Source organism: Scleropages formosus, chromosome 9 (genome assembly GCF_900964775.1).
Source record: "Scleropages formosus chromosome 9, fSclFor1.1, whole genome shotgun sequence".
In the NCBI taxonomy this organism is placed as follows: Eukaryota; Metazoa; Chordata; class Actinopteri; order Osteoglossiformes; family Osteoglossidae; genus Scleropages; species Scleropages formosus.
In genome coordinates, this window is record NC_041814.1 from 23478701 (window position 1) to 23494226 (window position 15526).

General features: G+C 48.5%; 1 protein-coding gene across 1 annotated transcript; it reads right to left on the reverse strand.

Moving 5' to 3' along the window:
- Positions 1-3317: 3317 nt before the first annotated feature.
- On the reverse strand, positions 3318-14950 carry rdh10a (retinol dehydrogenase 10a). Its single transcript, XM_029255142.1, has 6 exons — positions 14014-14950; positions 12799-13034; positions 6580-6678; positions 5419-5564; positions 5016-5147; positions 3318-4816 (listed from the first exon to the last, which is right to left on the reverse strand). The coding sequence occupies exons 1-6, from the start codon at positions 14318-14320 to the stop codon at positions 4693-4695; spliced, it is 1044 nt and encodes a 347-aa protein (XP_029110975.1). The 5' UTR covers positions 14321-14950; the 3' UTR covers positions 3318-4692.
- Positions 14951-15526: the final 576 nt, after the last annotated feature.

Genomic DNA, 15526 nt, shown 5'->3' on the forward strand with positions numbered 1-15526 from the left:
CCTAAAATCCATCAATATCTTATGAACGAGTTAAATGGAAGGCAGCTTCCTTTTGGTGTCACGCGGAACCGAGGGAGCCGGGACGGCTGGACCCAAGTTCAGAGTCGTTCGTCTGGAGTCAAGGGATCAGGCAAGGTCTTGGTGTCGGGGCTAGGCGAAGGGTCAGTTGATCGGCGGTCAGGGTCAGAGCAAAGATCCATGGGTGTGGTCAGGGGACAAAGCAAAGGGTCGGTCGAGCGGCGATCGACATTGGAACGAGGATCCATGGACGTGGTCGGGAAACAAAGCGAAGGATCGATAACCAGAAAACGTCAACTATGAACTAGAGATGCATATGGCCGAGACTTCACGAGGAAGGGCGGTTGTCCCTGACGAGATTCCGCAAAGGTATGGGCGCTGAGGAGGGTCTTTTAAAGGGTGAGCAGTTAGTCAGGAACTGGAGTCAGGTGCTGTCAATTGGGTTGTGGGCATGAACGTGACAATGGAAGCAGTCTGGGTTCATTTCTACTGCTCGATTTCTTGTGCATGCAGAGCGATCATCTCCGGAACGCAGGACACTGACTAGCACGGTTTCCGGGACCTGCTGTCCCAGATGAGTCCATCTTCTGTAGCAACAGCTGGAAACAGGCAAAGCATGCTGACCGGACGAATGACATCACTGGTCCCGTACTCTCTTGGCAGGCCATGCCCACCCTCTCGCTCTGGAATCCCACCAAGAATTTGTAGGATGTGTTGCAACACTCAGAGTGGACTCGCCACTCTGGGTGAGGCTGGATGGTGGCAGCTGTGGAGGCCTGCGGAGGCAGGGACTGTGGGGGAGTTACAAGTGACATCAACAGGCTGCATTTTTTATTCATTTATTTATTTTTTTTTAATGGGAGTCTATCGCAGAGAGGCGGCCAGCTGCGCGGCTTCGAGGAACTCTCCGACACAGACATGAGTACAAGTTGATGCGGCGAGGATTCGGTGCCGCCTCCAACGCGGAGGGGCCCGAAAACGGTGCGTTAAAATTCGTACGCGTGGGAGACAGTTTTAGTTGACCTGCTACACATATTGTAGGGAGGGAAATCACATCATCATTCGAAGCATGGATGACAGCTTGAAATTCCTGCCGTTTCCAGTGGCTTTACCCTTGGGAAAGAGCAGTATCCTTTTCGGCATTATTTTTCAGGACACGTCATCTGTATCGCACATCGAAATTGACAATAACACTTTCCTTCATTGCTTAAAAAAAAAAAAATCAATGGGGCTTTTGAGGTTGTCTCGTCAATAGAGGGAGATTTAAGTTTGAACCCGACATTGATTTTTCGGTCTGGATTCTGTGCAATACATTACCTTCAATGTCTCTGCTCCGTGTCATTAAAGTTAATAATGTGTGTCCAAACTGCAAAAAATGACAAGAGCCTATAGTGAGTCCTGTCCGAGTGGCCTGCGGCACTGATCTGTGAGATGCTCTTAACTCCCAGAACGGCTTCTAGCTGGTCTTTCCTTTCTTTGTTCACCTTTGTAGAAGACCAGATTTGCGGCTATACGAGGAACCGAGGTTTTATATCCGTTTTACTTAATTTTTAGAGAAATCTCATCATTTCCTTGATTAATCATCCCAGAAAATCTATCCTAAATATTCATTTCACGGGTAAAATGGAATGATTGTCGACCACGAACCAAGTGTTTCACCTGGCATTAAGATTACTTTGTTATGGGTAACGTCAGCCAGGATTAAAACTGGTTACACCCACACCTACCCTTAAAATATGGTTAATCTGTTTTGTGAAATGACCCATTTCGAGGGAGTCAAATTACCGTTATTTCTTATGGAAAAAGTGGTTCCCAGAGTAAAAATGTCAACTAAAATCAATTAAAATGTCAAAATAAAAGGTATTTTTATGCATGACAATGATAACACTAATCTATTTTGCTCACAGATTTTTATATTATTTTAATTTGTTACTGCCAAACACTAGTTGAAGAAATGGAGACCTTTGTAGATTTTGTAGAACCCCATATTAATGGAGGAAATTTTTCTTTTTAAAAAGTCTATCATCTTTTTTTATGTATCTTATATCGTATTGTATTTTGGGGGGGAAAAAAAGTTTTGACATATTTCTGGACAGCGTTTGAAAACTCTGCACTTCCCATTTTCAATAAGTGCCTCATCGGTGAGTGTTCAGGTTGCCTCGTTTGGAGTTGGTGACTTCGCCCCATAAAAGGCTACTTTTCTGCAGAAGGTGCAAAGCACAATGCATTTGGTCTCACTTTCCAACTCTGCATTTAAATCATTATTTTTTGGGTTTTTCAACTCAAGGAACAGTGTTACAGCAGCCATCCGAGGCAAGTGTGATGCTTGTGAACGCAACTGCAGCACTGCAAACACCGATGAAACACGTGGATGTACGGAACGTTTGGAATGACCACACTTGCAGCGTTTTAACTTTGTTTCCATCAGGTTGTCCTTACAGCGGTTTGCCCAACAGCTCTGCTGCCCACAAAGTAACTTGTTTTCTGTAAAAACTTCTTGTTCGGATAATGCGGTACGAACGACAGGCTTCTCTTGTTCGTCATTTTTATTGCCCACAGTTTGACTCTTTCCCTAACTGGACTGTTGTGTACCTGGGGCAGAGTAGCTTGAAAGCGGTGCGATAGCTGCGTTGCTCTGGGACTGAATAGCTCCTTTTAAAAAACTGCCACTGGATAGAAGAACACGAGACCAAAAGTGACAGACATTTTTTCCACCTCCTGTACAAGTAAAATGACCAGATAACCAGGAAAACAAATGCTGTTAGGTTTTTCCTCCCTCTCTTGGATGAGGGCTGAGAGTGCTCAGAACAAGCAAAATTGTGTGCTTTTGTTACTTCACAACTGAGTCCATATTTCTCAAAACTGGATTGTTACCCACAAGCACCTCAGGCCAGTGCTGCAGGGACATCACCTGCTCTTTAAGGACCAACTGCAGGCTGCCCGGAAATGACCGAATAACATTTTCCCAGCAAATGCATGAAAGTGCAGGAAACAGACCTCACCCACAGTGTAAACAGCCATCAGTTATTAACTACTTGCCTAGTGCAGGGTTGCAGTGGTACGGAGCCTGTCCCGGAAGGATAGGGTTTGAGACGGGGCAAAACACACTTACTCACGTACAACAGGCAATTTAGAGCCATCCGGTCATGTCTTTGGAGTACAGCAGGAAACCCCAAACATGCCAGCTCTGAAGCCATAGTGTAGGAGCTGTCAAGTGTCAGCACTGCCCACCTTGCCACCCTCCGTCCATGCATGTGCTTCTGACTAGACTCCAATAACAGACAAAGTGATACAAGTAATATTCTAAATCACTTTATTAATTTAAGTTAGGTAGACACTAAACATTGGAACCATGTAAAATTGCTCCTCTAAAGAGCAGTGAAAAGAAATTACAAAAGGAGGCTTGTCATACTGTCCACAAATGGCATACAGCTAAGAGAGGTAGAGATTTTAGGCTCATGACCATCAATGAAGCAATAAAGCCTATTGGAATGTAGTTAATTCAAAGAATTGTCTTCCTGCAGCAACAAGAGCCAAACATTCTATGAGTGGAAATTTTTGTGGTGCAAATGGACTCATTGTTGGAGTGGCCCTTCATGAGAAGAGTTAAGCTTCAGCCAAAAAAAAGTTAATGCAGCATTTCCCCCACAATCTCAGCACAAAACACTGGAAAGTCAGTAGTGTTTAAAATGCCTTTAGAGCATTATCTCAACGTAGCCCTTTCCATCACATCTACTTTCGTACTGAACCACTTTTTACCAATCAATCAACTTACAAGAGTTGTGGAACAGGGAAGTAATGAGGCACACGACAGGGAACATCACAGATGCTGCCGTCTAAGGAAAAGATGAAAGGAATACAAAGCTGTATTTCAGACTATATTACGTGGACTCAAAAAAAAAAAAAAAAAAAAGAAACGAAAAACCACAGCACATTGAGCTATTGACTGTACTTCCCTTTCACTGACAGAACAAACTGGTTTTGACAATGAAAAAAAGCTGACAGGAGACACGTTAACAGCAGTAAGAGGTGAAAGTGGAGCCATCACACAAAGTGACACCATATGCAACAGACGGACAAATCGGAGACACACACAAACAAATGGAGGAAACCATGGACCCTTTTGTTCATAGCAGTCCACATGTATCAGCCTCTGTGGTCCCAAAGCCAGCAGTGTGACAAGTAAGGGGGTGGGGCAATGCTATCACATGGTACTGTTTTACACAAATATCGTTGGCAGTATAAAGGAATAGTCAGTCGATAATTACAGTGCATTTCTACAACAAAACAAAAATAAAATAAGTGACAAGTTTTACTGTTCATACAGTAACATACTGTATATTTTCACAAATACACTATATAATGCTGGTGACTACATTACGTAAATAGTTTAATTATTGAATACCTTTTGTATGATTTCAAAACTATTGACAGTATATAGACAGTTGGTTTCTTCAAACAAACCATGGACGACAAAAAAAAAAAAAAAAAATAAAAAAAAAAAAACCTTAGTGTAGTACACAGCTTTCTTTGTTCCAGAGGAACAATATGGTAAACCTTCGCATTTGCGCAATGCAAGTGCACCAGTCGAGATTCAGTCTTTTCCCCAAACACTCCGTCAGTGGTCTTGTCCTTTGCTTCCCAGGAAGTCGACAGACTTGAGAACAGCGCCCCCTAGATCCCATTCTTGGCCTCGTTGTTGTTCATGGCCTCCTTTCGCTGAGCCAGGAAGGGGTACATGCACTTGTCGGCGCCAAGGAACCGGTACATGCACACGACGGCCTCGAACGGCAGAATGCTGCAAGAGGGAGCCACACAGAAAGGGGTCAGTGCACAAGACGGCCAAGTAACTGCAATGTAAAGCGATACAGCGTGGGCAGGAATACAAAATTCAATTCAAATAGCCCAGCACTGCATCTGAGACGCTCCTGTGAATGGAGGGGGCATAACGGAGGGGCCTACGGTGACGACGATCTGGTTCCCCGTGTGAGGCCCACCTTTTCATGAAGTTGACCATGTAGACGATGCGAGGTGTGCAGATCATGGGCTGGTCGGTCAGGATGGCCCTCATAACCTGCTTCACGCAGAATTCGGGCTTCAGCGGGGGCAGGAACGGCTCGATCTCTTTCCTGATAGGACAAGCGAGGTCACGGGAAGAGAGTGAGGAGCTGCAGAAGCTCACAGTCTTCAGCGACTTGTTTAACACACCCGTTCATTTTTAGGCGCACCGGACCGCAGCCAATCGCTCACTCACATGGATAAGCGAGTGCGGTTCTGCACAACTAAGCTCATGCGCTAATCAAGTGTTGTAAAGACGAGTGGCTACATGACCAGCAAAATGACCACAGTAAATTTATTCCTCCGCAGGATTACTGCATCACGCGTTGCGCCATCATTTACCTAATCCTGCATCCTCGGAACATCCCGGTGTCCACCAGGTACGGACAGACCAGCGTCATCTTGATCCCGTCTTTCTCAGCAGCCTTCAGCTCATGGCTCAGGGACTCGTGGAAACCGATGGCACCGAACTTGCTCGCGCAGTAATCCTGGAAACAGAATTGTAAAAACACTAATGGATGACTGTTCCTTGTGGGGGGGGTTGGGTGCATTGCTGCTATTGCACACTGAAGAAAAGCTTTAGAATTTCTTGCCAGGCACCCCAGCCCAGCATGGAGCAGGAGTTACTCAGTTTTATTAGCAGCGCTCTTTTGTTCTTTGGTAAAGGCTGTACTAGAACCGCAGGGACATTTTGATGTGGTTCCGTGTGGCGGGAACCTTCAAAGGACCTTCGCCAAATACATGCACTGACATCAGCTGCAGTTCATGGAGAAACCCAACTGTGCCCACCTTGTTAAAACAGGCTGTTTTAGTCACAACATTCACGCAAAGCCATAAAAGTCATGGTCGGTGCACTTCTGGGAAGTAAGGTAGCTAAACTGTATTACATAAATGGAGGAAGGAAGCGAAGACTTCAGTCTGTTTGAAGTAAAGTCGATGCTCATGGACGTCCACACGTGACAAAGGCAGGCGTATAGCTGAGAAAGTTGCACGAGGAAGGAAAGGAACAAGAGGGGGACCTGCATCAAGTAAAAATCAAAGCACCCTGCACCCTTTAACGTATTTAAATACACATATACAGCATTTCCACTAAAACTGGAATGGCTGTGCAACTGCACCGTAAAAACTTGTCCAATACAAATAACTAAAATTTAGGTCAAGAGACATCCCAAGTTGGAGCCAACAAGAAGATGAGGAAAAAGGGGGCAGGTCACATCCATGATGGAGACATCCAGCTTTGGCACATGGCCAGCATTCCATTTTGGGGGTCTCTGCTGGACCCCTGTACACCCCCACAACCCACCATAAGATGAATTAAAGCGTTCAACCCCCCTCCCCAACAAGGGAAGAGAAGATTTTCCCGATAACCACATTTCATTATTGGCAAGACCACGTTTGTGGAACTGAAGGCGCACGCAGCGGTCGAGCCAATGACTCCTCTTAACAGACCGTCCTTTTTTCACGGCTGCCAGCAAAGTTATTTGTGAGCTTCGGCACACTGACCTCCACACCAGCTGTGCTGAATAATCCCAGAGAGCTGGCAACTGTCACAATGTGTCCATGGTTCATCTCCAGCATCTTGGGAAGAAATGCCTTGGTGGTCTGAAAGTAGAAACAAAAATAGGAGTCAGTTATGGGGGCGGTGGGGAATCAAACCTGATCAAAGGCATCTGGCACACAGATTCGATAAAATGTACAGGACCAGAATGTGTGCTCTCCCTAGCTGTGCCATGGACAGTGCTGCCAACTTCATAACATTCATAAGCAAAACAAATTAAAGCAGCACATTCTGTGAGAACGCAGCATTTATTGAGAGGGCGGATGCAGGCTGGGAGACCGAGTGAGAAGCTGGTGCACAATGGAGAAAAGTCTCGGTTTTCCCACTCCTAAACAAACGCATCTAGAGGTGTGATGTGAATCCTGCCTGGCTGCTCATGCCTTCCCACACCGGGGGGGCAGAGGCTGCCGCTCAAACCACTCAACTGCCCTCACGTGCCCAACACCCTCCTCTCCCACCACCACTGCCACCATGGAGGCAGTCCAGTGGGACACAGGGACAGTACCAGGCTATTGGATTACGGTCACATATAAAAGAAAAATAATTTGGGGGGGGGAAGAAAAAAAAAAAAAAAAAAAACCCCCACACACGAGTGGGACCCCAATGACTTGTAGGAAGTGGAGAAATTCAGCTGCCTGTTCATTCCTGGATGCTGAGCACATTTGTGCCACGAGACCCTGAGCTGTGACTCTGGAACATGAGGCCCTTGGTGCTCAGGTGTGCGGAAGTCATCACAAGATAGTCACCCCTCTTAGACGGGTCAGATAAACGCATGTGCGATTTTAAAAAAAAAAAAAAAAAAAAAAAATGGAGCATGCGTGTTTCAGAATGCGCGCATGCACACATGCACGCTGAAACCACTTGTCCCAAGTGGGGTCAAGGTGAGCCGGAGCCTAACCCAGCAACAGAATAAAAAGTGCTAAATAATATCTTTACCTGGCAAGCAAATTCAGTTAAATGGGGGGGGGACCCCCACCCACGCACTTCTTGCACATTGACCGATGCTCAAAATCGTCTGCAGGTGTGCGGGCAAAAGGTTTGTTCTCAGTATAGTTCTATCTATAACCATCTAAACTCTTCTGGAGCACTGATGAACAGCACTGATTTCCAGAGAGACTGCGCTGCTCAGCAGGCTCCCCCCCCCAAGAAGATGCTGCAAAAGCTGCAGTCGCGCACAAATACACAGCGCAGATGGGAACGGTCCCAGCTGGCAGGAGGGACCATCCAGACGAGGTGGACAGCATCTCTCGCTCACTCGTATCTCACGGTGGTGCAGAGGGATCGAGTTGGCCTCGCTGACCTCTCGGACACGAAACGTGTCAAACCGAACAGCGGGTCGGTCCCACTTCATAACTTTCGCAATCGCTTCTCAACGCCGGAATTTACGCTAAATTAACCTCCAACAGCGGAGCGCTTCCTCGGCCATACGGCCGTTCCGCCGGCTCATCGGGACGAGCGCATTTCTCGACACAAAGCGCCTCACAGCTGTGGTGTCAGCCCAGATTAGCGCAACTCGACCTCCAACAGAACCATGCGCAAATATCGCGGATCCAGGACACCAGATGGCTGCTAATTGGTTGGTGAACCCTGCAACAACACAGCCGCTTGTGCGCTATAAAATGTAACGGGGGCATTTCTTTTTCGGGCCGGTAGGTAAATTTTCTCACCTTCAGCTCCCATTTAAGGTCTGTTGCGTTACATTTATTCTCTTAGCGGGTGCTTCCCTCCAAAGGCACTCAGTCATTCATCCATATACGTACAGCGGAGCAATTTCTACTGGAGCGAAGGAGAGTCAGTAGCCCACTGGTTACGCATCTCAGGGTCAGTGCAGAACGAAGGCCGCCTTTTCCCCGAAAGACCCCCCCACAAAATACGCCACCTCTTACTTGGGCGCGCCGGGCAAAAGGAGGCAAGTAGCAGCAATTAGCACGCCTTGCTTTTCAGGCTACGCGAAAGGTCGATGCGAGCCAACGGTAAACAAATCCCTGAGATACATGCCCGGATCATTTGGCCTTTGAAAGCAAGATGGGGGCGTGGGGCGAGAACTAATTAAGATCTCCGTTTACCCGGCTATCAAACACGAAAACAAAGAGCAGATGGCCGCGCTGCTGGTCTCCGTTGTTAAACTTTTGTTTGAGAACATGGCCCCGGCTCAGCTGCATCTTTACACAAACGCAAGCAAAAGTTGCTGGGCTCCAACAACATGTGCGCGAGGGAGGCTTTTGACCGACATCTTCCTCGATTCGCTCCCTCGGAGGAGTCCCATTAAGGACACTCGGGCTCTGGACTGTGAAACGAGCGCGCACCGGCAAACAAAGCCCAGCCAGGACCGGTCACTCGGAACTCAACCAGAGGCTCCTCGTACACAAGAGCCTTCCAGGTGCACCGGTCCCAGGACCGCATAAAACCCGCTCAAGTAGGAGCCTTCTTTTGCCTGGCTGCCCCCTTTCTCCCGGGCCGGCTGAGGAATGCGGATGGGAGGACTTGGCTCCCGCCGGCTGGCATCTCGTCAGGCTGATCCCGAGACAAGAAAGCAATTGTGAGATAAGTGGGTCAGGCGGCGGCTCCCCATGTCCACCATAGCTGCGCACGGGGCCCGCTGGGCTGGATGTGTCCTGGAGGAGCGCATCTCCATGCTGGCCCATCCCATACATCACCCAAAGCTTTCTCATTTGGTGGATTAACAAAGTAAAACCCACAACACGAAATCACCTGCCAGTGTTGACAGGCAGAAGAGGCACTGTGGGGACCACCAACTATTGTACTCTTGGGGCTCAACCTGCACTTCCTTCATTGAACAGCCTCATTTCTCTCTCTCACTCACACACGTTTGAGGATCAACTTGTTAAATAGTCAAAAAGTCTTCAAACCCAGAGCGCAAGTCAACGGGATGCGACAGAAGTTCTGCACTGCTTTTCGAGCAGCTCGCCCTCATCCAGGACATGTGGCTCATTCGTTGGTGAACTTAAACACTTAAGCGGGTGGGTGGGGGTGGGGGGTCCGGACTAGTAGCTTGAGCAGTTCCCTGTGACTACTCCCCTCCTCTTAAGAGGGGGATTAAGTTTGTTCAGACTGTCATAATGGGTCAGGAGACTGCTGCTGGCCCCTGCTGCACGTGCAGCTGCAAAAAGCCCCCCCCCCTTAAAAGACACCCTTAGTGGTACATGAGAGAGTGGAGGTGGGGGCAGATGAGGAAAAGAGCCTGGCAGAAGACCATGCTTAGATAATTGCTTCACTTCCTGCTTGCTTTTACATCTGAGCTGCATTCCCACCATGCAATCCAAAAACAGCCGTCCATCTGGAATCCCCCTCCCCCACACCCTCCAAACAAAACTGCATCTTGAAAACGGAGAAGAGAAATGGTTGCCGACCCATGTCGAGATCGACTCGAAAGCGGGCCACTGACTGGTCACAGGGATGCTCCCTGGTGCTGTGCGGAGGGAGGGTGTAAAGACATGCTGTTGACTGAGCCGGCCCCCCCAGTGTTGGCTTTTCCCTTGATTCCTTGAGGAGTTTGCACAGTGTGGGCTTCACCAAGGGTTCTTCTTCAGCAAGGTAGAGTGGGCGTGAAAAGCTTTCCAGCAGGAGAAAGTGCCATTACTCCGCATCAAAGCACCTGCTAAGGTCTTGTTTCTTCGGTCAATGGTCACAAGAGCGGAGTCAAAAAAAGTTGGCATAACCCAAGTACACCTGTCCGTTATGGCATCCCAAATGGACAGACATACTTGGGTTATGCCAACTAAGGCAACAAAAATAAGTCAACGGCCAACTCAATAACACAGCCCACCGGAACACCACTGGTACTGAGGTCAAACGTGCCTTTTAGGAAGAATTCTCATTGTGGACTGATGGGGGGAATCTGATAATTTACACATTAAGGCTGTTCCTCTTTTAAAAGGCTAAAATCCTGAACAAGTAGAAGGAGCTCAAGCACATGGTTCTCCCAGCTCCCACCCTAGTGGTTATACAACTGCTCCGCTTCTGTATGCGCAGCATGCTTGGCATCAGCGGAAGAGATGGAGAATGTTGAAGGAGCAGGAACAGCGAGGTGGCACGGCATGTGTTCCCACAGAACCAGGCAGAATTTCCCTGTAACTTCAGACGGCCTTGCTGCGTCGCCGCGAAGCAAACCTTCCTCCTCGACCAGCTGGCGCTCAACGAACATCATCCCCTGCGGCTGGGATGGTGCCCAAGGTTTACGAATCCACCTCATGAAATGCACTCATTAGTACAGAATCGAGCAGTTCGCAGCTATAAGTGCACATGCTAGTGTAACAAAATAGACCAAAATAAAACGAATGTGAAAGGGGGGGGGGGGGGGGGGGGGGAGGAGGGGAGAAAAAAAAAAAAAAGTTGTTCCATTCAGCTGGTTTGCGGCTGTAATGAACCACATGCTCTGTTCCTCGGCAGTCGCCCGTCCCCATTCATTAGGGCCCGCTTTCATCTTACCACGAAAAGGAACCGTGTTCTGAATTAAGCAAAAGAAAACATGACAAAAAAGCTTAATGAGCATCCCCAGCAGAGCCGTACGGCCACCGGCCTGACGGCGATAGCCGAGTAAGACCTCGGAAATACGACGCAGACGCTAACAATGGGAGGCAACGGAAACCTCCTTTGTTCGACATATCAAGCTAGTTTTCATGCTCCATTTCAGCAACAAGTTAGCTACACAGGGGGGGGAAAAAAAAAGTGTTTACAAATGCCAACAGAGAAAAGGAAGTAAGCTCAAAACAAACGGCTTGGCTCAGTCATCTCCCAGCGAGCCAGAAGAAAAGCAGCTAACAAAAAAGTGCGCTCGCTCTCTGGTGTTGGCCCAGATCCGGAGCGGCTTCGTTCGAGCCGACCTGTCACATTTTGTTTAGAACAGCGACTCGACACAAGGGAGCAGGATCCCTTCCCGGTCCTGTCGTGCTAATAAACGGCTTATGGTAAAACTGGGGACAAATCGTGGAGCGTCTTGAGGGACGGCGCCGACTGCACCGGAGACACGGTCTTTGAAGCGAGGTCCTGGTGGGGGGTGCTCGTCCTAAGAAAACACTGGCCACCAGCTCCAGCGTTTACACTCTCCCCAACATGAGGTTATTTGGGGGGGGGGGGGGTGCCAAGTGGGAACGACGTCGTACAAATGGCACTTTGCAGGAAGCCGTCTTCAATACACTCCAATTATCTAGCAGGCCTGGGCAGCACAGTGCGTTTCTGGTGTTCTACGCGAGCTCTCTGCCGCACGCACACGCACGGGCTCCTTCCCGCCCGAGACGTTAACTGGGGGTCTTCTCCGAACTTCATCAGGACTCCATCACTGCAACAAAAATCTCTGCACCTCCACATTAGTTCGTGCAGCCGCGCTCCGGAGCAAATATTGGTTTTGGCAGACGATGGACATCGTGGAACCGAACAAATGAAAGGAGCCTTCAGGCAGGGTCCAGGGCTTTGCCGCTCGTACAGAACTGAGCGAAGTTTGTAGGTTCCGTCTCGGGGCGGAAGCCACAGTTACGAGAAGGCAGAGACAAAGCAGAGCAGGAAGAGGATGGTGGGGAATGATGTTACACGGGCCACTGAGAATAGTCTTCAAAGGTTAAACACATGGAAACACTTTTTTGTGGTTAATAAAACAAACACCGTTTACCCCCCAGTCTCTCCCGAACACCTGACTCCGGGACGATTCCGGACAAGGCTGCGAGGAACCACGCAACACAGAACGTGTTCCAGTCTTCCGTGGGACAGGAACAAAACAAGGATCAAGAGTAATCAAAGAGGGTCCAAATAATTAAAAGTGGATTCAAGTTAGTTTTTCGAGCAGGCAGGGGGTGGGGGGTGTTTATACTGGGCAGCACATCTGAAGGAGTTTTTTTTATTACAATATGCTCTTATATTAATAAACAAGTAAGAAGAAGGCTGAAATATATTCCTGCTTTTTTAAGCCTATTAATACATACAAGATTTGGACACACTGGAAAACACAGGGATGCGCGCGCGCGCACACACACACACACACACACACACACAGTGACTGAAGAAGGTCCATGAGTTATTAAAAAGCATGCATAACGCTCCATTAAACGCAGGTGCTTTAGTGAACAGGTGTCTCCAGGATTGGAAGGACAGATGCAGGACACGAGGACGACGCCGGCGGCTGTCCGTCCGTCCAGAGCGAAGACACTCACCCAGAAGTGGGCATGGCAGTTGACCATCATGGTCCTTTCGATGAGCTCATCGGGACACTCCAGCAGGTGGTGACCCGACACCATGCCGGCATTGTTGATGAGCAAGTCGATGTCGCCCACGTCGCGCCGCACTTTCTCCGCCGTTGAGTACACGCTCTCACGCTTGCCCACGTCGCACACGTAGGTGTACACCTTGGGCTGGAACGGAGGGACCTCCTCGACGCCGTTCACAGCTCCTGCGGAAGGAACCGCAAAGTGAGCGGAAGAGGAGGCACTTCGCAGCCACGCGTTCGCGCACCGCCGACGAGCACGGAGTCCACGGCACACGGCCTGGCATCCCGGCATAATCCGGCGACAGACTGCGCGTTGTGCCATGACACAAACGACGCAGAACACGTGTCCTACGGGAAGGTCTCTTTGGCACAAGATACACACATGAGCTGCTGGTGCCAAAGAGGGTAAGACGCTACAGCAGGTCACCTGTTTTCCACCCGACTACTCAGGCCAAGATTCTTTTACCATAATTCAATGCTGGATTTTTTTTTTTTTAAAAAAAACTTGATGCAACATTTTCTCAAATTAATTTGTGAGAGCGATGAACAGGGGCTGGAATTACACATCACTTTTAAGTAACAAGGCCGGTAAAAATCTGTTCTATGAGACAGACACCAGCCTGCTTTGGACAGAGTAAAAATTTCATAAGGGAGAAGAAAGCAACCGGAAGCCAGGAAAGATCTCGGTGCCGAGGAACACCCGAGCGCGATCAGGCACACCTGTAAGGATCAGCAAGGTGGCCGGAGGACAGAACCCTGGCTTCAAATCCTCACGCAAACAATGTACACACATCAAAGAGCCTCATTCATACTCATTATTGTGATGCTTTTATTCATCTGATGGTTTACAGCGTCAGACATGCAACTCTGGAATGATTTCTACTGTATCCATTCAGAGTAGATGATTTTACATTTTTTTTTTTTTTTTCCTTCTTGTGTGTTATCAGCCCACACCTTATCCACCAAGCTGACTTACACTGCTAGACACACTACTTACACACTGGGTCACTCATGATCAGAAGGCAGAGTGTAACTACCTCGACCAAACACAGACAACGCAGCCCGAGTGGGACCTGAACCCAGAACCCGCTGGCCCCCCCTCCCCGCCCTCGCTCGCTCGCTCGCTCGCTCGCTCGCTGTACCGCACCGCTGGGGTACATACCCTGTCCGCCCGCCGCCGCGCCGTCCCGCTCGCGCTCCTGCTCCAGCTCGCGGTAGATGCTCCTCACCATCTCCGCGGTCTCCTCGTTGCTGCGGCTGTTGATGTCCCACAGCACGAGCGTGGCGCGGCGGCGCGCGAACTCGGTGGCGAAAAGGCGCCCGAGGCCGCTGCCCGCGCCCGTGATCACGCACACCTGTCCCGCCACGCTCTTCTCCTTGGGCCGCACGAGCCAGCGCAGCCCGGCCAGCACGAACGCCCAGAGCACTTTAAGGATGACCACGAGGAACTCCGCGAGGATGGAGAGCATGACGACGGCGGCGGCGGTGCGCGTGACGACAGACGACGCTCTTCTCTCTGGTTACTTCGATACGACTGTTTAATAAAACGCACTTCGCTTAACGACGCACGCTGCGCGAGAACAGCGATAAGTTACTAACGGTACCTTTTTTTTCCTCCTCGTTTGATACAGGAAAAAAAAAAAAAAAAAAAGAAAAAAAAAATTAAATATCTGTCATCATGCGCCCCGGCCCTAGGTATGTTAAGCTTGCACAGAAATGGAATTACGAGCTAGTATAAGTATTCTCCAAAAAAAAAAAAAAAAAAACTATAGAATTCATTCACTATTTTAAATAAAACTACTGAGTTGACGCGTTTAGTTTTTCACAGTGAATAAGTAAGAAACCGCCAGCCGTCCTCTAAAAACTCGCTTTCTGAAACTGCTTGCTCCTTTCAAAATTCACTAAGAAACAACAAGGTTTCAAGAACTAAATATACATTAACAAAACTAGCGAGCAGCCTAATTACTATTAAAAGAGCGCGTGCGCTGGTAAAGCAGTTGAGGACGCACATGCACCGAACCGCTGTTCTCGCTCGCTCGCACGCTCAGTCACTGACTCTCGCGCTACCCAGTGCGCGCGCCCAACTGACACTGACAGCTCCCGGCAGCTCTGCTCACATTTTCTCCGCTCTCGCTCTTTTTAAACAGCCTCTGCCGCTTCAACGCGAAGGACCGTTCTTAGGACATATGATGCCTTGCCTGTTCCAACAACAAAAAAAAAAAACCCCGTCAGAATCTCGTTAATTTCAACTGTCAACACATTCAAATGGTTAACTTTTTTTTTTCCAGTTTTCCCGACGCTTCACAGTATATATTTAATTGTATGTTTTAGAATGTAGGTTACACTATATATATTGGTGTTTCTTTCAGTTCGTTTTAATTTCCCGACTCTATTAGCTCCAAATGAATTTACTTTATTTCAGTTTACCCCAACTTGTGAAAGGGTTAACCTGTAACACATGCGATTTATAAAACATTTACAGGAAAATTATCAGGCAGCGAAACGTCAGCTATTACTTCCCTGCTGGAATGGAGGACCCCGAGTTCTACTTTACCGCGCATGCGCCTGCTATTATTCGGACTGTGTTGAGGGGTGCGTTATGTTCCCCAGTTTAAACATTAATGTGCCTTCCTAGGCTTGCGAAGAAAGTTCTAGATACCTATATAACATTTGAA

Excerpts from the sequence above, each read along its gene's own strand:
- rdh10a (XM_029255142.1), bottom strand. The coding sequence starts at position 14,320 with ATGCTCTCCATCCTCGCGGAGTTCCTCGTGGTCATCCTTAAAGTGCTC. Across the intron at positions 5,148-5,418 it reads TTCCGAGGATGCAGGATTAG|GAAAGAGATCGAGCCGTTCC; the intron begins GTAAATGATGGC and ends TTGTCCTATCAG. Across the intron at positions 4,817-5,015 it reads ATGGTCAACTTCATGAAAAG|CATTCTGCCGTTCGAGGCCG; the intron begins GTGGGCCTCACA and ends TCCCTCTTGCAG.